Raw genomic sequence first — 23,070 nt, forward strand, 5'->3', positions numbered from 1 at the left:
TTATCTACCCTCGATCATCACGCGAACTTATTACGCACGCACACTATGCTTCATCGATGCCATGGAGGAGAGTTCGGGTGAACCTAATTAAACATGACTGAACATGATATAGCATTGTGCGTTCGACGTGTGGCTCTGTATGCGTGTGGTTAGAGAAGCAGAATAGCAGCTCAGACTCATTTTCAAATAGCAGCTTCCTTCCACAGTTTTTTCCCGTGGTGCGCCATAATTGGACGACACTTAGCAGTGTGACCTCTGCGTCTGCTGTTTGTTAAGTTTTGCAACCTGCAGAGATTTTAAGAAACTTCCCCACACATAAATGCAGCCCCGGCTGCAAGCTTTGACGCACGAGCAGAGATTCCCAATTCGCAATGCACGAAACGGCAAGCGAATGGATCGGAATGGATTATGATGGTAGAGAGACATGGCCTACAACAGGCCGGGGCTACGCAAGCAGCTCGAGATGAATATGGAAGACTACTACCATAAAAATCGACCATTAGCTAAACAGGTTTACGTTTTTTTATTTCGTTTCTGCCCTCCCGCTTCGACGTTGACACTGATAAAAGCGCACCACCACTACCTGCCGTCGGTGACCGCGTGTTGCGTCCGACGCCATTTTTTTAATGCGTTTGTTTTAATGGTGGAACTTTTGTTGCTGTTGTGATTCTGCTGTTTTGCACCTTCCGATGAGGCTCTTGCTGCGGGCGAAGAGTCTCTCTGTGGAGATGCAACAACGTGTCCCCTGAGGTGACGTGGATGGGTTCCTCATCACTTGCTGCGCGCAACGTTGACAGCAGGATGTTAACAGCTACGCCAGCCGGCGCAAGACATGTGCGAATTCCTCACTCACCTCCCAAGAAAGGAAATAAAGCAAGGTCCCGTGTATTTATGGTGCGTGCTTTTAACACACCCCCGAGAGGATCAAGTTCGCTAGCTCCTAGACCTTGGATCTATGATCCCGATGATCCTCTCTTGAACCTTCGCACTGTTCAAGTGAAAAGAGAAAGAACGCAAAACGCACCCACTTCCCGGAGTGCTATCCGTACAATGTTCCATTCCTTCTCATTTACACTGATTTATGCGGAGGGCTGTGTCGGAGAGCATCAAGCGGTGCCGAAAATTTGCAAATGATTGATCACCCGATCCTTTCTGCAAAAGGCGCACAAGACCACCCGCCGTCCCTGTCAAGAAGCTTGTCACGGCTTCGAATGCTTTAGTGCTTTATGAGGGTTTGCGTCTTAGCATTGCTTCTTCGCATTGATTACACTTATCCAAAGAACTTTATATTCGAAGGTCACAGCACACTGCTTACCTCGGCCCGGACTGATGCAGCTCATCGATAATGATGATCATTTGGACAGGAACTCCTCCTCTGGACAATAACGTATCATACTCATCTGTCTCTTCTTGCTGCCTTGTGTCGAGCAATTCATAGAATGATAAAAAAAAGACACGATCTTCTCCTCTCCCCGTCGTATAACCAGCTGATATGACAGATCCAGCAAAACATGAGTTTTTCATCACCCCTGCCACAAATAACCCGCGATCACTACGCGAATGAAACGCAAACAACTGAACAACGCTAATTTTAAAAATATAATCACACCCTTTCAGCTTAATGATGATGACTAAAGATTGCTAATAGGCGAACGTTCATCTGGTTTTTCACCACCCAAGTCGACGGCGGTGGCGGCGTGTTGTCAAACGCGCCCGAGAAGGAAAACACAACTCCCACTCGGCCAGGAGGACCAGTGGGAAGGGGGGGGGGGGTTGGTTGGCCGACCAATTGAATACCGAATTCCATCGCGTTCACCAATTAATTTGCTATACACTTTTTTGCTCGCTCGTGTTGTGGGTGACATTTGTGTTTTTGCGATGTTTTTCATGCTTTCTTATTACGTACTATTCCATGTAGGAATGTTATTTTCATTTGCATCGATACAGACACACACACACATATACACTAGCAGGCGCTTTCATGGTGAGATTTCAACTTTATGAAGAAGCAAAAAAATGGATATAAAACCGGTACCGGCAGCCAATTTGGATCCACTTTGGTCGAAACGTCCTTGCCCCGATGCGAAGAATGCCATCGAAACGGCAACCCCCGACGTCTCTTTCCGTTCGCCTTCGTTGGCGTTGCTATTTTTGGGTCGAATTTTCCATTCTTGCCACCCTCCAATCTCACCTACCCACCACCTCCACGTGGCCCTCCACGCACACAAACACACCATTCCTTCAAGTTCCATTTTTATCCCTTCCCCAGCCTCTGCACCGTTTGATAGAAAGGCCTTTCCTGCGCCTGTCAAAACAACACTGTCACGGTGATTTGTTGGTGAAAAAAGGCGCGATCAAGACGCACAATCATTTTGCGCAAAAAGAAAGGAAACTATCCGACGCCGGGCCGGAGAGCGTTGGAACAATTTATGGTATAAAAAGCGAGCGGAGATGAATCCACGACAACAACAACAACAACAAACCGCTCACAAGCCGTGGAATGTCTGGAATTTGTGCACGAAAAACACGACGCACACGCTGCCCTGGTTGGTGGCGCCTGTCGAATGTCGCGAGGAATTCGCGACATCAACAACGACATCACTCAGCTAGGTAATGCACACTTGGAGTTGCTATCGTCCGAGGTCTTCTGCCGTGTGCCAGATCGTAAAGATTCTTGATAGACGATCGGCGACCATATCCTGACGCGCTCGATGACGATGGAATGAAAAACGCCAACTCATCGGCACGAGAATACACATCCCGGGGGATAAGCTATATTTGTGTTGCCTTTTTTGCGTTGCCATGGATTTCTTAGACTTTTTTCCCGTTTTACGGCCATGTGCACCTTCCAGCGAACAATTTCGTTCATCCGAATATCGGTAAAGAAACAGGTATTGACCGGCGTGTGTGAGTGTGTAATGGAAGGCCACAATTTACGACCCATAAGGTCCCGGTGGAAGAGTCAGTACCCCCGGACACGGGTAGCTCCAACCGGAACTCGGGGCTGGTGCTCGCTACAAAGTTTCGTCCAGAATTTCACGGTCAAATCGATGTACGGAGTGTAGGTAAAGGTGGCCGTGAAACACGAATCGAAGCCACGATTGTGGATATAGCTTCGATCGATTTTTATGATCACCCGGTCCATTAGAGAGGGGGGGCGGGACATATGACTTATGGATGTTTTAGGTCTTGTCCAAAACACGTGGATCCTCTTCTACCGTCCGATAGGTCAGGTGATTCCCGTGTGCACCTACAAGGTGGAATGTAGTGGATAGCTTTGTGTGTGTGTTGAAATATATTTTATATTTTATATCTTTTTTCGGCCAGATTTATCACAAAAAAGCCATGTAGCTATGTAGCAAAATGGTGAAACACGTAGGTCATAAACATGTTTTCAAAATATTGTATCGCACATGCTCATGATGGTCCCAACGGAGCATAAAACTGAAAAGGTCCGCGCACCATTAATTCTTTGCAACCAAACGGCCCTCTAATGACTCACGCTCTTTCTGGTGAAGATAAGCCGGCATTTAACAGTGAAGAAGACAATCAAAACATTCAAACGATTCCGAAAAAACGTGGATCCATTTTTAGCACACCGTTTAGGACCAACAAACTCCCAACACACCCTGGATATGAGACCGATGAAACATCCTCGGGGTGGAAAGATGCCGAAACCCCGGTTGTTTGTGCCGCCCGGAGGACACAGCTGATCTGATACAATAACAATCTTCCAAATATCTCGTCGCTCTTCTTGGCAAAGACCGAACGGAAGCGGATACGCCTACTCAGCGCAGAGTTTAACCCGACCGGATGGCGAGCGGTTCGATTTTCACAGGGCAGCCCGGTGTTGTTCCGGACAGCAGGTACGCGTTACATTAACAGCAATCTGTGCGCGGACAAGACATTCCTTACCGATTACAACGCTTTTGTTTTACCGCTGCGCTATATTCTGCAACTCAGGAAGAGTGGGTGGATTTTTGTTATTGGGGAGATATTTACACCTAGCGCTTTCGCAGTGGGAAGTTCGATGGATGCCGTGTTTGAACGTCCGAAGAAGATTTCAACTGAGATCTGAAGAATAGAATGAATATTTGGCATAGTAAAGCCAGGTCGAAAGGACAGTTGTTGCATAGAACTATATCACAGTTGTAAGAACTACTCTGAAAATCGATAAAACTAATAAATGGAGTAGAGCTGATGCAGAAATTCCAATCGTAAGTCATAGATCTTAATTATTTGATGGCACACAAACAATTTCTGGAACACCATACGCTCTGAGTTAGAGCTCTGTCGGTGCACAATGCATATATAATAATATCTTCTTTAGTTGTAGATGCAACAACACTTGAGCAGCACGGCCCAGATGCACACAAAACAGGCGGCAACTAACCAAAAACAAAACCCGTATTAACGCATTACGGGTGATATGGCCCGATACGGTACGGGCCGTTATGCAGCCTGCGCCCATTCGAGCCCATTCGGCTTTATCTCGAGTGAGTCGTTGTCCCACCGCGTTCTTTTTTTGAAGGGTGCCGGCGTATGTGTGCGTGGTCGCTGCATGGCCATTTGGTTTTTTTCGGTAGACCTGTACTACCCTTGAGCAAACACCATACGACCTAGCAGGCCCCCGCCTTTGATGAGAATTGTTTGAAGAATGATCCAAAAAAAAGCCCAATACATACACAAGAAAGCGCAAGTACTTCTACTTCGTCCATCGTAAAGACCTTTCAGAAAATAGAAGTCGCTTTCGTTACTTTCCCCCCAACATTTCAGGGGGAGGGTGGGAGTTTTATAGGCCAATGGCCGAATTATCAGCCAATCGTATCCAATACCCACCACACTTGCACGTGTCATTGGGAAGCGTAATAAGGTTATCTTGGCTAATGTGTTCACGCCGTCCGGGCGCAATGACTCCCTCTCTCCCTGGGGCCGACCGACGACTCCGAGACCGTAAGAGAGGTGGCCTCTCGAGAGCAACCTGGCCTTTATGGTCCATCGCTTGCGGTGCGGCCGGCTCAATCCCCTCCATCCAGCGCAATGGACGGGATTGCCGATGTTTAACGACTTACTGTCACCGACATCGACGTCAGCGGCGTGGCTGTTTGTCAAATTTCACAACACGCTGCCACACAGCAGGCTGGCAGCAGGAAATGGGCCATACCTCACGCATGGTAACCGTGAGCAAACGTGTAACGCATCACGGGATTTTGTCATGCCGCCTGCGTGGTGGAGGCGACTGCAGGAACTTATCACACTAGGTCTGAAATCGTGAATTTCTGCTTTCCCAAAGGTATGGGTGGATTGTTTCTTGGACCCTTTCTTTCCACTTTCGTTGCAATCAGCCCCGTCTGTAAAGCTGAGTATACTACTCTAACACAATCACTTTAGCTCACGATTACCGTAAGAGGAGTATTCGCAAGACCATCCAACCAAACCCTGAAGCTGTGTTGATATTAAAACTAACATAAACAACAACAAAAACGCCACAAATTGAATTAGCTATTAGCAGTAGCAGCAGCAGCAGCAGGGCGGTAAATGTGAGAGGTGAGTGATAATTTTTGCGGCATTTCGCGACACGCTGATGGTTTGTCCGTTTGCGTCGCCTTCTGCGTCTACGCCAGCGGCCATCCTCGCAGCATTCGCCCTCCCCTTCGGTAATTACCCATTCCCGTGTGTACGGTGCGCTAGATTAACCTTGCAAAAATTAATCGCTCAGGGACGACCGATCGGTGAAGGGGTGCCCACACAGTGTGCTGCCTCTGATTTGGTAAGCCACGGGAAAGATCGCACGGTGATCATTACTTATCTGCGCTGAGCGTGGCAACACACACCTGTGAAGTTGTAAGAACACATTTTTCAAAAAAATATATAACGGAACGGATAGAAGAAGCTCATGGTACGAACAGAGTTCCTTCGGCAATACGCTTGCAGCAAGAACAAACATCCATTCCTACTCCGTATGTTAACCCACTTTTTCGAGTCCTTACTCCGGACATCCCGTTCTGATAAGACCAACAAAATGAGACCCTTTTTTCATGCGAGATCTTTCCCTTAAAACAACACCTTCGATCAGGTGGACCTAAATCTACAAACCGCGTTCACGTCACGCCCTGCGCTTAACGCTGTCGTCTCGCGATCGCATTCCGACCAGTTCCATTTCGCCCACCCGGACGACCTGAACAAATATCCTTTCCCGCGCGTGATGTGTTGCATCTTAATCTACCGACGCTAAGGAAGAAATCCGTCCCATTTATTGTGTTCGGAAAGCACAAAATTGGACCACGAACAAACAGACCTCGGAAGAGGATGGATGTACCCCTCTTTGAGCGCAGATAAACCTGGTGTAGATTGAGTCCTGGAATGATATTGGGCAATGCGCACTGTTTGCTTGTAGGTGGCAGGATCCGGACGGCGCTATCGTGTTCCTTTCCTAGTCCCCGCCTTGACGCCACGCTAATGGATCGGAGTCGGAGTAACAGTTAGTATGCAACCAGCGGGAATCGTCCGTCGGTAGATTCAGAGCAAACTTCCCAGGTAGAAGAAAGCGATCTTCAGGAATCCTTTTTTTTCCTCAACGATTCTTTTTTTATGATGCTGCTGTGATTTCAACCAAACATCGTGTGTGTGTTTTTTCCGTCGTTTGAAGATAAGCAAAAAAATATCAAACAAAACGACCCGGATTCTTTTGCCAGAGGAAGGGAGGACTAAAACGGGCACACGGGTAGAGGTAGAAATTCTTCAAGCATTGTTTTGTTGTGTCTCGTAGTTGTTTGATTCTTCAACAATTTTGCAGCCATACCAAGCAGAAAGTCACGCCGCAGGTGTTAAAGGAATGTGTCAATAATTTTCCGGTCCATTGATGAAGAAGAGCTGCTGCCGTACTTGACGCAACACGCTCATGTAGAGGGAGGGGAGGGCGTGTAAGCATTGATGTAGTACTCTCGAGACATCGGCCAAGAGAGCTGTGTGTGTGGGAGCCGCTTTTTCACATCCGGTTCGGGAGGGGAGGCCGGTGATAATGACAAAACCATTCACAACCGTTCAAGAGATTTGCTAAACCGTACGAAACGCCTTGAAGCAGCAAACAAAAACAAACCCTGTGACTGAAGAAGTGCGCTACTTCGGCAGGCAAAGCCTTAGGGGCCTAAGCCGACCAGAGCACAATTGCGGGGACCACGCGCGAAACAACGCAAGTGTGCGGAGAAGTTGGATCAAGTACCGGTGGAAGCACGCGAACTACCCGCGCGAGTCGCGTGACAACAAACCCCAGGGGGGAGATGACGAAAACGTGAAGTCGGCTCGATCATCAATCGATCGATCATCATTATTTTTGGGAAGATTTTGGAGCGTTGGGTTTTCCCCTCCAATACAGGACGGACTTTTACGAACTTTGACTGGAACAATATTTCAACCACTCGCATTAATCAGCACTCCCTACCCGTTGCGTGCGTTTGTGTACAGAGCATATAAATCAAGATCGAGTACTTTGGTCGAACAGGTTTCTCGTACTCATCTCCTTGGAACGCACCAGACGCAACACCCAATGCCCGACAATGCTGATTGATGAAAGTGTTCCGATTCCAGCCAAAGACACACCACGATCTCCTTCGACCTCAACCTTCGCCATTGACGTGCGATCTATTAAAACGCACCCCCAGCAAACAAAAAGTAAGGCCATAAGGTTCTTCCCTTTCTGTTAAAACATGCGTCACCATTAGGTGGAATTGCGCACCGATTAAAATATTACAAACCGATGCGAAGTTTGATTACGGCAACTGAACAAACGCCGACTTTGGAATGCTCCTCTCGGGAAGGATATACGTCGTGTAATAAAACTGTGTATAGTTTGTGGATGTGGTGCGGTCGCATCTGTTCCGCGGCAGCCAACTCAAGAATGCCCATGTCCACGTAGCACGCAGGAGCGCGGGTGTGGGGTGCAATAAATATTATGAATACATCCATCTTCCCAAAGCTATCTGCTACTTATCTAGTGTCTGTTTTGTGTGTGATTAATTTGAGCAGCTCACAAACGGTAATGACGAAAGTATGCCAGGAATGTAACTGCTGCTGTTTTGCGTGGAAAATGGTCACAACAATTTCACAACCCGTCGGCCTCGGCAGCGGCAGCGGCGGTAACGAAAGCAAAACGGCAAAACTCCCACGCGCCATCCCCAAATACTTCCGGCGCTCGTCAAAATCCCACGAGCACGTGTCGGAAGCACATCAAAGTCAAACCGATTTGTTGTTGCACACTGTTCCCTCCTCCCAGATAACGCCCAGGAGCCGGTGGTCGTGTGGTGATCGTAAATTTGCATTACACATCGAACGCCACACAGAGCAACAAACCAAAAACGAACCGAAGAATAAAAAAAAAAGAACCCGAATCTTGTCCAGATCTGCTCGATCATATCTTGCGGAAATAGCGAACCGCACGAAAAAATAACAACAACTTCATAAATAAAACATTGTTGCTATTTCTGAGCGCAACCCCGCGCCACCCGTTCGTCGGGTCGTCGTCTTCAGTGTGTTCGGGTCAATGTGAGGACTATTTTTGGCGTGTTCCAAAAATTGCTCAACATGCTCCTCTCCACCCAACGCAGGCATCTGACCGTCCGAATAATCGAATCGTCACTATTAATAGGTCCCTTACGGTTCCCTTGCCACCCTCTCGTCGGGAAGTTGCAAATATCAATGGGGATTTAATTTTAGCACAACCCTACCAAAGATTAGCCCCACGGGGTGGGTAGGAACCTTCTTCTCAACCCGCGGGCGGAGGGCAAGGGAGATTTGTTTGTTTATGTTTTGGCCGTTCTTAATGTTTTCGCCAACAGCCGTGCAGCCGGTGGGGACTTCGGGAGGAGTTGCCGACGGCGGAAGCGTGCTCCGTCCAATTCCGGCGAGAGTATTTTGGATCTTCTCACCCAACCCTCACCACCAACAAAACCTGTCGGCCAGCTGGTCGGCGGGATATCTGGAAAAAGGCCCCCGGGAGCCGATTTATGGAGTGAATCGATTGACAGACCGACCCCGACACTCCCGCCAGGTTTCGGTAAATCATCGTGATGCGTGTATCAGCACTCGGGGGCCGTTTTTTGCCCGCATCCGGCGTGTATGCTGGTAACACCGATAAACATGCTAAATCTTCCGTCAAGTAGCTGGCCGGCTCCATTCGCCATTCAGGCACGGTGATGGTCAGCAGTGCGGCACAGGGCACAGGCACGCACATTTCTGAGCATTTTGCGTGCTTTTTGTACGGCACACGCTCCGTGTTCTGAGCGCCCTCCCCTGTTTACATTGCAATCCGTTGAATCATCACGATTTGAATGGGATTTTGAGGGAATAGAGGGTGTAGAGAACATTGTGCGTATTTAAAGATTCCCCAAAAAAAGCAACATCCGCGTGCCTCTCTAAGTAGGCGAGTCATGATGACAGACGGAGCTACAGTTTTGACGGCTGCCTGTCATCGGGTTGGAAGTTGAGTGCGATTTATGAGCAACGCGGTTTGAATTTCAGAACATTCAGATTTCGGCACGGTTGTTACACTACAGTTGGGCTTTTCCTGCAAACCCTAAATATCGACCATGACTTCATGCCTTGCCGGGGCACAAAAGAGTACAGCCGCACAGATCTACTACGACGAAAGACGAGCAGAGAGAGAGAGAGAGAGAGAGAGAGAGAGAGAGAGAGAGAGAGAGAGAGAGAGAGAGAGAGAGAGAGAGAGCTAATTGACGGAGCACTTGACTCATCGCCGCAAGGTACGAGTGTACTTCTGGCCGCTTGGCAGCCAAAAATGCCACTCGATGTCACTTGACTGCCGGCCCGAACACGATCAGATAATTGCTTATCGAAGCCCAACAAACGTGAGCATGCCGAAAAGTACCCGAACCGGGCCTCAAACTATCCAAGACATCTCACACTTCTTTCCGATGCCGATTTCCCGCACAATGACTTGTCACTTTTCTTCCCTTTTTTTTGGCAAAACTGACCAACTTGAGGGGAAGTACCTGTTCCGGAGACTACTGGCACAGAGAAGCCTCAGAGCATGGTTCCTAGAGCTCGCGGTGATTCGGGCGAAGTATTGTTGCTTAGGAGCAGCAAAAAAATCGGACAACACATTAGAATTGGTCGCTCTGAAGGTACTCCTCTGACGTAGTTTTACCCCGTGATTCTGATAAGATCATCGAACATTATGACTAACACAGCACCGAGTTGGCCAGTGTGCGTTGGTGTATGTGTGTACATCTGGTTTCTGTACTGTGCCCGAAAATCGCTCTGACAACAGTAGCACTTCTGGATTTTGTCTACGCCCTGCATCCGAAACAATGTGCCTTTCTGCTGCAACTTCTGTACGTTCTGCACGACTTTCTCTCTCTCGAAAAAATCGGCTTACTACCAGTGTCAGCAAGCCAATGTTTAGAACCGAGACAAGACTCAAGATCGAGATCCGAGGGAAGAAAAAAAGCAAGCGTAAAAACATTCGTAATTACCCGTACCGAAAGTAAACATCCTGTGTGGCTGCCCTTACCAGCGTTCCATAATTCATGTGTCTCTACCGAAAAATATGCACCGCACAACTGCAACGGCAACTGCATCAACAACATGTCGGCACATTGCACAGAACGCCGCATCAGACCCGGCCCAGCAGTGTGGCCGAACTCCAGCTGCGGCACACAACTCCACGGGGATGGACGGGCAGATTAAGCGTACTTACCGACGGATTACCAACGACGATGATGATGACTACGACGCCGAAGCCGTCGCCGCCGCCGCTGCCGCCTGGTCGTCCAGACGGAGACGGAGAGTCATGGGTACCTCCGAAACGGTTGGTTGTTGCCGGCGCACGCATTGAAATGCTCCGCTTCATTGGCCATACCTTCGATGAGCTTTGTAACGTCGATCTTTATCTTCTTCCGATCCTCTAAACTAGCCTTGATTCAGCATGTTGTGTCGATCGTTCCTGGCAGTAGTGCCCTATGGCTGGACATTGCAAACACATGCAACCTCCACGCGTAACGCTCTGGAAACAATTTGTCATGCCCTTGATCCTTTTGCCAACAGGGTGTGCCCTCTGGTGTGCATGTATTATTCCTTTGCATGTTTTCTCGGGCTTTAGGGTAATGTTTGCTGTCGATTGTAACGAAAAAACCCATCATTCTCTCTATTTCTCCATAGCGCATTGCAACAAAAGTACGAAACCGAACCGGATGGAATGTTTCCAACCATTATCTCTCTTTCTTTGTCTGCCTTGTTTTTGTGTTCAGCTTTCTGTTTTAAGGACACTATTCTTGTGCGTTTGTGTTGTTAAAGAGACACTTCTATAACTTCATGTTTTTTTCTGTTGTCCTCAAGGTAATTAGGGAGGTGTACAATAAATGCCATAAACATAGGTACGTACGTCAGTCAAAACAACAGATCCATAAAGCGAAGGTGTTTCGGTGTTTCTCCTTCCCGTTCAAAAGCGTCCTAAACAAGCGTTCGTGTTATTTTTGTGGTTTTGGGATCGTAATCAACTGCAATTCTTTAAAAAAAAGCAAAACATTGCATCTAAAAATAGCTTGTTATCGGGAAAAGTATACCTTTTTCCCATTTTTCTTATCGGTAGTGCGGACAGTCTTTGCAGTACACCTTGGCGTGATGCACGATTGACTCGTCAAGCAACCTGACAGTGTAGACAGCTTTATCCATCATCATGTAGCTTGCGGTATTATGAGTACTCCCACCCGAAAATGCTATCAAAAATCAATCTTCACCCCAACTGAGCTGGTTGGGCTATTGCGGAAATACGCTCCGACACTAATTAATAGGCAATTGTTGTAAATCACAAAAAACCGAAAAATATCGCCCCAATCCCAGATACGGAAGGTCTGGGCTAAATCGAGACCTCCTATTGGGAGATGGTGGCAGATAACCTCAGGCCTTTTTTTGTTTTGGGGAATTCCCCGTCTAAAAGTACTAAGGCAAACCTTTCTACACCAGCGCACAATGTACGGTGTGACGGTGACGAAATATCTCGCCAGCTAGCGACAAATTGACCGTACTAATCGCAAAGCAATCGCCGCAAGTCATCTGACGGATCTGGCTTTCGGGGGTAGGTCCTCTTTGACAGACCACCAGCTCCACCGAAAAGAGCTAAAGCCTTAAGGTGGTACCGTGTTTCGCAATGTTTCCCGAACAAGGGAAATCCCCACGTGACTAAAAATCCCCCAAAACCCAGAGGAGAAGGGCGAAGAAACAAAAAGCAACCCAAGAAGACGGCTGTTAAAAGGAAATCTGCAAACAAGATCAAACTCACCGGCGGCGTACATCGGCGATCGTTGCCTTTTTTTTGCTGAAACGTCACGTTCGGTAGAGAAGTACCGCAACCGCGTGTTGCGATCACTTCAGACCGCAAGTTTGCGGATGCAATTGGATGAATCAGCGATTTCGCTTCCCCTCCCCCCCGGGGCACAGTTTCGAATGTGCGAATCAACTTCGGCTGTTTGCGGGAGTTTCTCGTCACGTTTTTGGAGCGAATTTTAAAAGGCTCTGAGGAGATGTTTAGAAGAGGTGTCCCGAACGGGCAAAAGAAACCCTCGAGGCGATGTACCTTCTGATGGAGTCATCATCAATGCCCAATCTGCTCAACCTAATTAGCAGTCGATGCCTATCGCCGGCCGATTCTTCTTCGCGAAACGAAAAACCCTCCAAAATCAGTAGCACAATTACGTGAATCGTGTGATAAATAGCCGATGCGGTGTTTGTCTGTGTGTGGAAAAGGTAATTCGTACGTTCCCCTTCATCCGGGGGTGCATACGAACCCCAGGCGAGCACCAGAAGGCGCTTGATTATAATCTTTACTGCTACCGTGCCCCTCACCACAGAAGATAAGAGGCACGCCAAACCCCCCGGAGGAACATTTCAACGAAGCAGTTCGTGCAAAACAAACGGTTGTAAAAGTGTGCCCAATGTTCACACGATAAAGATTTACGGCGCCTGTTTTTCTGTGCTGCAGGTTCGGGGAATCAAAGCCAAGCAAAAGATGTTCCTCTTTCGATAGGCAGATCTCTCACCAAACAAAAAGCTCATTACTATAGTTGATTTCCATTTGTACCGCTTGAACAGCAAAAATCTTGGAAGGCACAAACTCTTTTCAATCTACCCTTTTTTTGCGGGAACAGAATGAACAATGTAATACGAACGGTATCATCTGCACTCTCAATCAAAACTACTTCAATGCTACGCATTCTCCAGCGTGCCACTGTTGTTCTCCAAAAAAGGATCTCAGTACATCATTAAATTCCACCAAATAACTACCACTGCCGTCGTGATCGCGGTTTGCTTTGCGAATTTCTTCCGTCATCCTTGCACGTACGCGCATCGATCCTCACCGAGGTAAGTGCAAGTGCAACTGATCGATCGAAGCGACGATCGAAGCTGTTGGATAACTCGTTTTCCCTGCTCGGGGAGATCACCGCACACATGCTCCGCGTCATGCTTGTGGCAGCTAATAATTTCTTTCCGATCCTTACGCTGTGCGGGCTACACGCTCATTGCCACCGAACCGCTAATTACTGTTGACGTTGTTGTGTCGGCAGCGGGCAGATTCTTCTGTCATTGTACCGTCCTGCCTTACCTCCCAAGAGGAGGGTCGTCATCGAAGTAATGTATGTATCTCCACCACGCACACACACACACGATGTAATAAGTGTCGCATGGTCGAGGCATTGCCGCATTGCTAAACCGAACCTCGGCTATTCGCACTGTGCAAACACAGCGCGCGAGCATTGGCGCACATCCGTTTGGATGGGTCTTTTCGGCAAAGAGTTGCAACATACACACGTCCACTACATTGTCCAAGGCTTTGCCGGGCAGGTGACTGATGAAGATGAGCTTTCTTTTTCCACCGATGACCTCTCTCTGGGACCGATCGTGTATCTATGTGTGCATATGCATAGTCAGGTTTTGCATATGCGATGCGTGTGTACTCATGCGTACGGGTGAAGTAAGCCGATTAGCAAAATCCGGTGCCCACCGTCGGTTGGTTCAAGCTACCGCGCATGGGAATGTGCCGTTTGTGTGTGGTCTTCTGGGAGTTACGGGAGAGCTCGTCAAACCATCGTCCGAACAAACAAATAGCGAAGATGGTGTCATACCGTGGTATGATGATGACATCTAGCGTAACGCTTTACCGCGACGCTTGTTAGGCTGCGTTGGAGAGGCTCTACTCCAGAGGACCCGGTAGCCATCGATGCGGACATTGTCCTGTGTAAGGGACTTTACTCATGTCTTGCTTAAGAGCATGTAAACAATCGCATGATCCTAAGCTCATGACAAGGATTTTGTGGTTTGAAGACAACTTTGTAGGCTTGTCACATTCCACAATTGTTCCTGGAACATCTCCTTCAATATTTTAGCATTAATATCACTTCATTGGCTGGTATTAAAGACTAAAACGAATAAAGATTCTTCGAAGGATTGGAGTTTTGCCCGGAATCTCCTTTTTCAACAATAACCTGAACGAACGCTCCAAAGTGACTAGAAAACCAATCAAATTCCAGCCACCGTGAACTATGCCCTGACGCAAGGAATTAGGCTACCAAATGAAGTTAATCTGTACTGACCGATCGACGGCGCTTCCACGCGTAGAAACAAGCGTCCATCGCAACAAACACCACTGTGTACGATCGCGATCGAGATCCACACTCAAATTGATCACATTCGCATAAAATTTGCATCCCATTTGAATGGAACCGATTTGCCCGTTTGGCATTAGGCTTTTCTCTGTCGTCAACTTCACCTCTCGTACACATCCACGGGGGGGGGGGGGGGGGGGGTGGTGAGATAAAACCTCCCATGAAATCGAGGCGGAATACTTCACATAAGATCTTCTTTTTTTTCTTTTTTGGTTTAAAAATTAACCTCAACAGACGAATCAAATCATTCACTTGGATCATAAGAATCACGCTTTTTCCTAGACGATGATGATGCCCCGTCGGCTGATGTGGGAACTTGAAATATGACCCGTTTTCGAGGGCATCACATCTGAAGGGGATGTATTTGTTTGGAGTATAATACCATACGTCGCATCATAATTGTCACGAGCGTCGTCTATTTCGCCTTCAACCTCACGAGATGTTGTGTTTATGCAGCCACCCGAAGGGCTAAACTAAAAAGAGCATCAAGAGGGTTTGGATGACGGTCCTGCCGGAGGGCTCTCTTTATGCGCCGCCACTCCAATCCGTGCCGTGTCATGGAAAGTCAAGTTTAAGTACACAACACTGCACAACACCCCCTCCCAACACATAACGTAAGTGCACGTACCGGGTGTATCCTCTCCCCGAGGCTAGGCAGAGTTAACTGAAATCGAGCTAGTGTGTTAACTGCATTCGCCCGCAACTGTGGCGGTGTCGGTAGTAATAAAAAATCAATCTCCCAAATCTGCCCCGAAAAAAAAAATAACAATCTACCACAAACGTCAACTTAAATCATCTCCGGAGGGTTCTGCAGAGCTGGTGATGATTTAACCACCAAGCATAGCCTAAGTAAACACACACACACACTCGCACGCATGAGGACCCTTTTTCTGATGCGCCAGGGCATTAAAATCGGATCGGAGTGTTCCGCAACGGCCCAACCAACGCCATCCCACCTCGGGTACACGCGCTTTTTAAATGACTTTGCAATCGAGCAACCGCCGGAGCCCCGCTCCGTCAATAAACGACCCATTACCGAGGGGTTAAACATCGAAGCCATATGGCACAACACCCACAACGGCGTGTGACCCTGGGCACCCGAAAAAAAAGGGTGCCCGATCATGACCGTAAAATTGTCGGATTACCAACTGCACACGGAGAGCACGACGAAGGAACGACGTGCTAGACAAACAATCCCCTGGATTACGGCGCTTCCGGGCAGTGTTCCGGGGATCAGGATTGACTTCCAGGAATTCCCCTCCGTCCTGACGGTCGACCTGGATTCACGTGTGAGTGTGTTTTCCATAACCGAAAGGATCTTCCTATCCCAAAAGTACCGAATCGAAGGTTGTACACCGATAACCGTTAATGCTGAGAAAGAGAGAGAGAGAGAGACAGAGAGACAGTTCCCTCGATGGTTTATGATTATCAGGCTAACCACGGTAGCCTAATCGGATTGTTTTCGGTAGTACCTCAGCATGTCAATGACCGCTTTCTACCCAGCCGCTCTAAAATCCTCCAATATTTAGCCCTTTTGCCCTGGCACGTGTAAACACTCAAGCCAATAAAAAGTAAGGCCCTTCTAGATACCGGAACAGACCCCGAGATAAAGGGAGGAAGAACACACATCACAACTCCAAGAGTCATATTCCATTCCCACCAGCAGATGGCTTCAATAAACTTCGAAAATATGGACTCCCCCACCCAAAAGGGGAGTAGTTCAAAGTGATCCAAAGGCACGGAGAATGCTTTAACTGGTTCGGATATGTTCGTTAAACGTTTTCAAAACCCCAGTCACACCGTGTCAGCATGTTTTTGGCAGCTTCTTTTTTTTTGGGGACTTGATTCACACAACACGTTACCTAAGCTACCTCCTCTCCCATTATCTACCCAAGCCTCGGATTGTCCTCTTTGCACGGGCTATTCCGCTTCAGTGGACCAACTCCGGTGTTTACTGTTAAGAGCGCGCGCGCGCATGAACACACACACATACCTTATTAGCATCATTATGGGCATTACTATGCTACCAAGAGTTGACATAACCTTGCCGAAGCGACTGACACCACGGTGGTAGTACACGATACAATTTAAATCAGGATGTGTGCTGAAGGTTTCGTTCCGGTTGGCGCAAGTGTGTGTGTATGTGTGTGTGTACAGTTCACTTCCAGACAGCCCGTCAGACGGTCAGTGAACGCCCTCGAAGATGCAGTCCCCCTGAAGGATCTCCAAGGATCCATTATGCACCGTCCCAGCAAACAAGCTCTCTTTGACCGGCACCGACACAGCGTCCTCTCTTTATCGTTATCATCCGCAACACAAAAGACAGCCCGCTTTAAAAAGGATCCAATCCTGCCATTGAATGGCCGAAAGGTGCTTTCAGTTCCGGCGGGTGTACACAGCACACATCATCAGCGCCGTCGTCATCACAATACCCCTTTAAAAAACGAAACACTCCATCCCCAAGCCGTGCAGGCTATGCTTTTAGTGATGTGTAAAGGGTTTTTGCGTTCAATAGACACAATAGGTCACATTACGCGAACACGACCTACTGCTGCTGCTGCTGCTGCTGCAACTCCCTGCATGAGCTAAAGAGGTTGTCCATCTACGCCTTTAACGCACAGCTTCGGCCGTGTGAAGTGTGCTGTCATAATATTTGCACTCCAACCCGTACGTAGGCCCGTCTGAGGGAGGAGGGTGCGAACCTTACGGTTGAACAACAACGCGTGCTTTAAAGGGGAGGATGGGAGGATGGCGGTTCCATCAAATTTGGCCGTTTTTCAACACGCGTAGTAAAGGGAAGATCTTGATACCTTTGCGCAAGAAGCAAAACTTGTACGCGTACGCGTCCACTTGCCCTTAGATAGCGTCCCCAAGGGCAGCTGGATATGCTAAAGTAGCTCCAAAATGGTTTCTGCCTACTATTACGACCACCCATGAAGATCACCTGTCATCTGCAGGTGATCGGTGGTACTTAATCTTGTTCGTTATCGGTTGAGATGTTTTCCTCGGGGGGAGGCGGCTTAGGGAAATTTGCCATATGTTAGTGAGCGACCTGCGACGGTGGTCACCAATTGCCACTGTCTGCACACGCGCGAACGCTAATTGACATTTGCAAATTCCTGAAATTGTTTCCAATGCCCCAACACACTGCGTCTCTGCGGGGGTTTGGGTTTAGCCGCCGCAGTATTTGAGGTGGAATGTATTTAGCGTGGGAAATTGAATGGAGCAGACCTAACCACCTTCACATTCGCACACACACACACACATGGTCAGTGTACGGGGCGCAGTAAACAAAATATTGGACCGCCATAGGTGTCGGATGATTTCGTCGGACCCCGTGTTCAAGGTCCCCCGCCATGTTTTACAAATTTAAAGTTAATAATAAGATAGGCAAACGCTTACCCGGTCAAAAGCTTCGGCAGGTCAAATTTGAATTGCACGCCGAGGTCGAGGTCTGTAAATGAGAAAAATAACAAACTATTAAGCCGTGGCTCTTATCTTTAGGAATAGGTCCCCTTGGACAAAAGTCACCAGACCTCACACGCAAAGGCAACCAAAAACAGCAAAATGATTTACGACCCATTTCAGAATTATGATATAGCCATAATCCGCAATAAATTTCACCCAATGTTTTCTTTTAACGGGTTTCAAATCATCCTTCCTTCGACAACCCGCCGCAAGTCACCTGCGATGGGAAGATGGTGTCAATAATGCAAACCCGGCCAAGAAAGCAGGGCCGCCGGAGGAAGACACCACACGACACGATCGACATTAATTGGCACATAAATTTGGCACCTGTTTGACGCAACCTGTTCTGCCCGTTCTGCCCGTTCTTGCGACTGCTCTGTCGTTCGTTCTTGGGACATCCGCCTCGGTGGGATAATGCTGTGAAGCGCCCGAAAAACTTAAGGACACAGATAGCAGCAACAACAGCAAACCGGTCCACATTGGCCACACAACTCCACGGCAAATGTGCCGATTGCGGCCACTTTCAATCGTTTCAACTTGGACTTGTTTCATTATGCATGATAATGTCCAAAACGCGAGACGACCAGATCTGCAAAGCATATCTTTTTCCTCTCCCCGAATGTGCTGGATTATGGGTTTGTTTTTCGGGGCCTTTTTTGCCTTTTTTTTCGCGCGTTTTGACGGTTTTCCCATCATATCCTCTCCGTTCACTTTTCAAAAAACTGCCGTAACGGCCTCCTGTTTGCTTTCGCTTCTTTCTCCATCGTCCGCCGGGGTTCATACATATAGACATATTTTTGCTGTCCGTAATTTATTCCTCAAACACTTACTATTCTGCTGCTCCTTCTTCTTCTTCCGCAGATGGACATCAGCCAGCAGGAGTACGAGACGAAGTATGCAGAGTACTTGGAGCGTGTCAACCGTCGCCGTACCCTGGCCGGGACGGCCGAGGACGGTTGGTACGAGCAGCGGCAGCTCTTCCGCTTTCCCGGTTCAGGTGAGTGAAGTTGGTTACTAAAGAAAGAGATATAAAAGTAAAAGACATTCAAAACGGAGGACCATTATTTGGCTACCGCGAGGATTTACATCTTCTCGGAAAAAAACAAATCGGAAAAAAGGAGTCAAGGTCAAAGGCGTGCTCCGAAACAAAACAGAAAGTCAAAGCCATACTTGAAACCCGCGCACCTGATATGAAACGCAATCGAACCCACGAGACCCATTGGACCAAACGGCACCGGGTTAGTCCGGATGACGTAAAAGTGAAACATTAATGGAAACATAAATTGTAGGATTTTCGGTTTCGTGTGCCGATGAGATGCGAAATAACAGGGCAGGAAAGGAGAAGACCAGCGGTGGATGGGTGCACCCACAATTCTTGTGCAAGCTTTAACCGTTATCGTGGTCATTAGTGTGAGGGAGCCGAGAAAGGATGGATTGGAATTCTAAGGCCGTTCGTTAAATTATGGAGTGATTAAAAGCCCCGAAAAGGAATTTGAATAATCTGCAACTGTTTAAAGGACCCGCTGGCTGGAAGTGCTTCACACCAATGCGATTAAAAACTTGGAATGAATTACAAAATTTGAATTAAATTAGAGCAATTGGAGTGTTACTTACCGTGACCTATATATCTTTCCTACCCCATATTCCAGATCACACACTGAACCATCGGAAACTGCGCCGCAAGCGTTCGCTGCACAACGACTACGATCTCGTCTACATCCGGTTCGATATACCGACGCGGAATGCCAGCACCGGCCAGATGACGGGCTTCCAGTCGCCCTCGCTCTACCACGACCCCCGTGGGCAGCACGGCGAGGAGGATGAGGAGGAGGACGATGCTGCCGTCGTCGATAACCCTGCCAACGCGCTCGAGCATCCGTCGCCGTCGTCATCTCACAGCATCCATCGGCCGGGGCATCGGCAGTCCCTGTCCGAGCTGCCGCCCATCTCGCCCGAGAACATCGAGGAATCGTCGTTGAACATCATGCTAACCAGAAGACAAAACAGCGCACGCAGCACAAACGCGCACAGTAAACATCAACATCACTCGCAGCAGCAGCAGCAGGCGCATCAGGTTCAACAGTCGGCACCATCGCCGCCCGCATCTCCCGCCCAGCTTCACCAGCATCAGCTGCAGGCTCACGGTCATCGGCGGAAGGGGCGGGTACGATTCAAGCAGCATCAGCAGCAACACCACCACGCCTCCCAGCAGCAGCAGCAACACCAGCTTCACCCTGGCCGCGCAACAGTAACGATACACGTGTACCAGCTGGTGGAGCCGTACGAGCGCCACTTCCTCACCTCAAAGACGGTGGCGGTGCAGGAGATCCCCCCGAACGGAAGCCGCTGGTATCAGCTACCGCTGGAGGAGGCCGTCCGCACCTGGCTGGACGGGTCGCGCAAGAACCTGGGCCTGGAGCTGTACTGCGAGGGTTGTCACGCACAGGACGTACACATCGTGCACGACTCTTCGCCCTACTTCCGCAGCTACGACGAGACCCCGGTGCTGAACGTGGTCGGCCGGCTGGTGCAGCGCGAGAAGCGCTCCAAGCTGCAGCGCTACCGGCCCCAGATGCGGGACTACCTGTCGCCACCGAAGACGACCGCGTGCACCGCGGGCAACAAGCGCTGCTGCCGGCATCCGCTGCTGGTCGACTTCCGCGACATCGAGGGGTTCGATTTTATCATCCAGCCGAAGATCTTCGATGCCGGGTTCTGTCGGGGCCGCTGCCCCACCAAGTTCAATCCGGCGACGCACCACGCGCTGCTGCAGAGCCTGCTGCACGAGCACATCAAGTACGACGTGCCGAAGCCGTGCTGCGCCCCGTCCAGCCTCGACCACATCGATGTGCTGCACGCCGATCCGAAGAATCCGCAGCGGCTCAAGGTGTCCACCTGGCACAATATGCGCGTGCTCGAGTGTGCCTGCTCGTGATGGGCTTGCCGGAACGGAGCGCGGCCAGTGGCATTTATATCTCCAACGTAAACGAAAGTATTATCGCAAACCGTGTGCACAAAGCGAGCAGGAAAGGCGCCTGGTTAGGGGAAGTGTTGATTTTTGGTTGTACATTTCCTCCCCCATTTCCCTTCCGCGTATCTCTAGGCTGCACAGGTTCTTCTGCTGCGACAAAAAAAACGGGTTCCACGATGGATAACACTAGAACGGGAAAAGAGAAGGGAAACAGAGAGAGAGCAAGGGAGAGAGAGAGAGAGAGAGTTAATATATATTAGATTGTAGGTGTTTAGACGTTTAGAGAAAAAAAGTGCAAAGCGTTTAGGGTCAGTCACTACTGGCAGAAGGACTACTGTGTGTGTGTGTGTGTTCGTGTTGCTCTGTGTGCTTTGATGAGCCTGGACGGAGTCAGAGGTGGCAGACGGCAGCGCCCAGTAGCAGCGCGGTGGCGCGATTGACAACGATGCTGAGTGTTTTGAATTTTATTTATTTATTTATTCGTACGCGAACTGCATCCAAGCAATCGGACGGTACAAAACAATTCACTCGTTTGTAAATGTATATATTTACTGTATTGTACTACCGTATGTATTTAGGTCGGGTTTTTTTTTTTGCTTTGCGACCTGGCAGTTTTTTCTATAGTATGTTCCCTTTTTGTTTTTTAGTGTCCTTTCATTTTGCATTAAGCGCTCGCTCTCTTTTTCGCGTGACATGTGTAGTTTCGATTGTTTTTTTTTTGTACTTCTCCCGTCTCTCTTTCTCTTCGCACATTTTCCCGCCAATTAGACAATACAATGAACAAAAGTGCATTTCATGGTAAATCATTTTAATAATTCATGTTTTTTTTTGCCTTACGCGAATAGTATTACTTTCACACTTATCTTGTAAGCAAACTCTTCCCAATACAATCCCGCCGCGATTACAGGGGCGCAACAGAAACGTTTAGAGGAGAGTTTTCACAGGGCAGACTCTAACGGAAAGCTAGCAGATGCTAATCCTACTTACCAAAGGTAGTAATTGTCCGGTTCAGGGATTTTTGTTTTGTTTGTTGGCGCCCAATAAGTTGTACTCCGTTACCAGCGAGCAGTGTGAGGAAGTGCATACCGCAACAAAACGCCGGCTAGAATTAAAAGCTTTAGAGGTACGTTTTAGGTTCCGCGCCATACAAACAGATCGACACAAATACAATACTTACACAGCTGTATATATATATAAATGGTGTTAACGTCATCGTTCACTAACTAAGAGACTCGTTCCTACGCCCCCTACCCCTTTTGCAGAAGCTCTCGTGTCAGATAGTGTCCTATTTATTGAATCTTCATATACCCTATGAGTGTGCATAACTCCCTGTACCGAGCACACCATACCATGTTAGTGGATGCTTACACCTTATCAAAAGGAGAGAGAGAGGGAGAGATAAAAAGTAAATAAATCAATACAAAACAAATAAATAAAAAGAATAAGTAAAAACACACGCACACAATCGAACGAACCGTACCTAAAAACCGAAACGAAATTTCCCCCTTTCGAACGATTCGAACGATCACGATTTAACGAAACGAAAGTAATAAAGTGCAGCCAGAGGAGTGCTTTTCACCCACCCCCCGATGAATGTCAACGAAAACTGCAACCTTCCAACTATTGGTGTCTATTGGCTTCTTTAAAAAAACATTACTTCGAATGCTATGATTGGCAAATACTTGTTTAATAAATAAACGTGCAAAAGCTACTCTCTGGAGGTTACGTTTTATGTTGTTTTTTCGTTTATAGCACACTCCATCCGAAATTAAACACTTTTTAGTTGATCAGTTGTTATACAATTCAAGTTCCACCGCCGAAATTTAAAATCAGTTCAATCTGTTTCCTTGCAACGGTCCAGCCACGTGCTTACGTTCGTATTTCAAACGTCACAGATTACATGTAGCATTTTCACCGGGCAGTACGTTTGACATTTCACGAAGAAAGCCGAAGTTT

General features: G+C 48.2%; 2 protein-coding genes across 9 annotated transcripts in view; one reads left to right on the forward strand and one right to left on the reverse strand.

Annotated features, from left to right (window-relative positions):
* The window catches only part of LOC121598837, a 41,818-nt gene extending 22,759 nt beyond the window's left edge, over window positions 1–19,059 (reverse strand). For all 4 annotated transcript variants that reach the window (XR_006005623.1, XR_006005621.1, XR_006005622.1 and 1 more), the window contains exons 1-2: window positions 18,974–19,059; window positions 18,078–18,129 (exon numbers count right to left, since the gene is read on the reverse strand). The gene's annotated coding sequence lies outside the window, so the exon portion shown is untranslated. The remainder of the gene's footprint in view (window positions 1–18,077; window positions 18,130–18,973) is intronic.
* LOC121598836 (bone morphogenetic protein 6) overlaps window positions 1–22,269 on the forward strand; it is a 34,302-nt gene extending 12,033 nt beyond the window's left edge. For all 5 annotated transcript variants that reach the window (XM_041926154.1, XM_041926153.1, XM_041926156.1 and 2 more), the window contains exons 3-4: window positions 19,005–19,140; window positions 19,793–22,269. In XM_041926154.1, the coding sequence (XP_041782088.1) occupies window positions 19,005–19,140; window positions 19,793–21,078 (1,422 nt within the window). In that variant the 3' untranslated portion in view covers window positions 21,079–22,269. The remainder of the gene's footprint in view (window positions 1–19,004; window positions 19,141–19,792) is intronic.
* Window positions 22,270–23,070: the final 801 nt, after the last annotated feature.

The sequence above is a fragment of the Anopheles merus genome, chromosome 3L, assembly GCF_017562075.2.
Source record: "Anopheles merus strain MAF chromosome 3L, AmerM5.1, whole genome shotgun sequence".
Classification (NCBI taxonomy): domain Eukaryota; kingdom Metazoa; phylum Arthropoda; class Insecta; order Diptera; family Culicidae; genus Anopheles; species Anopheles merus.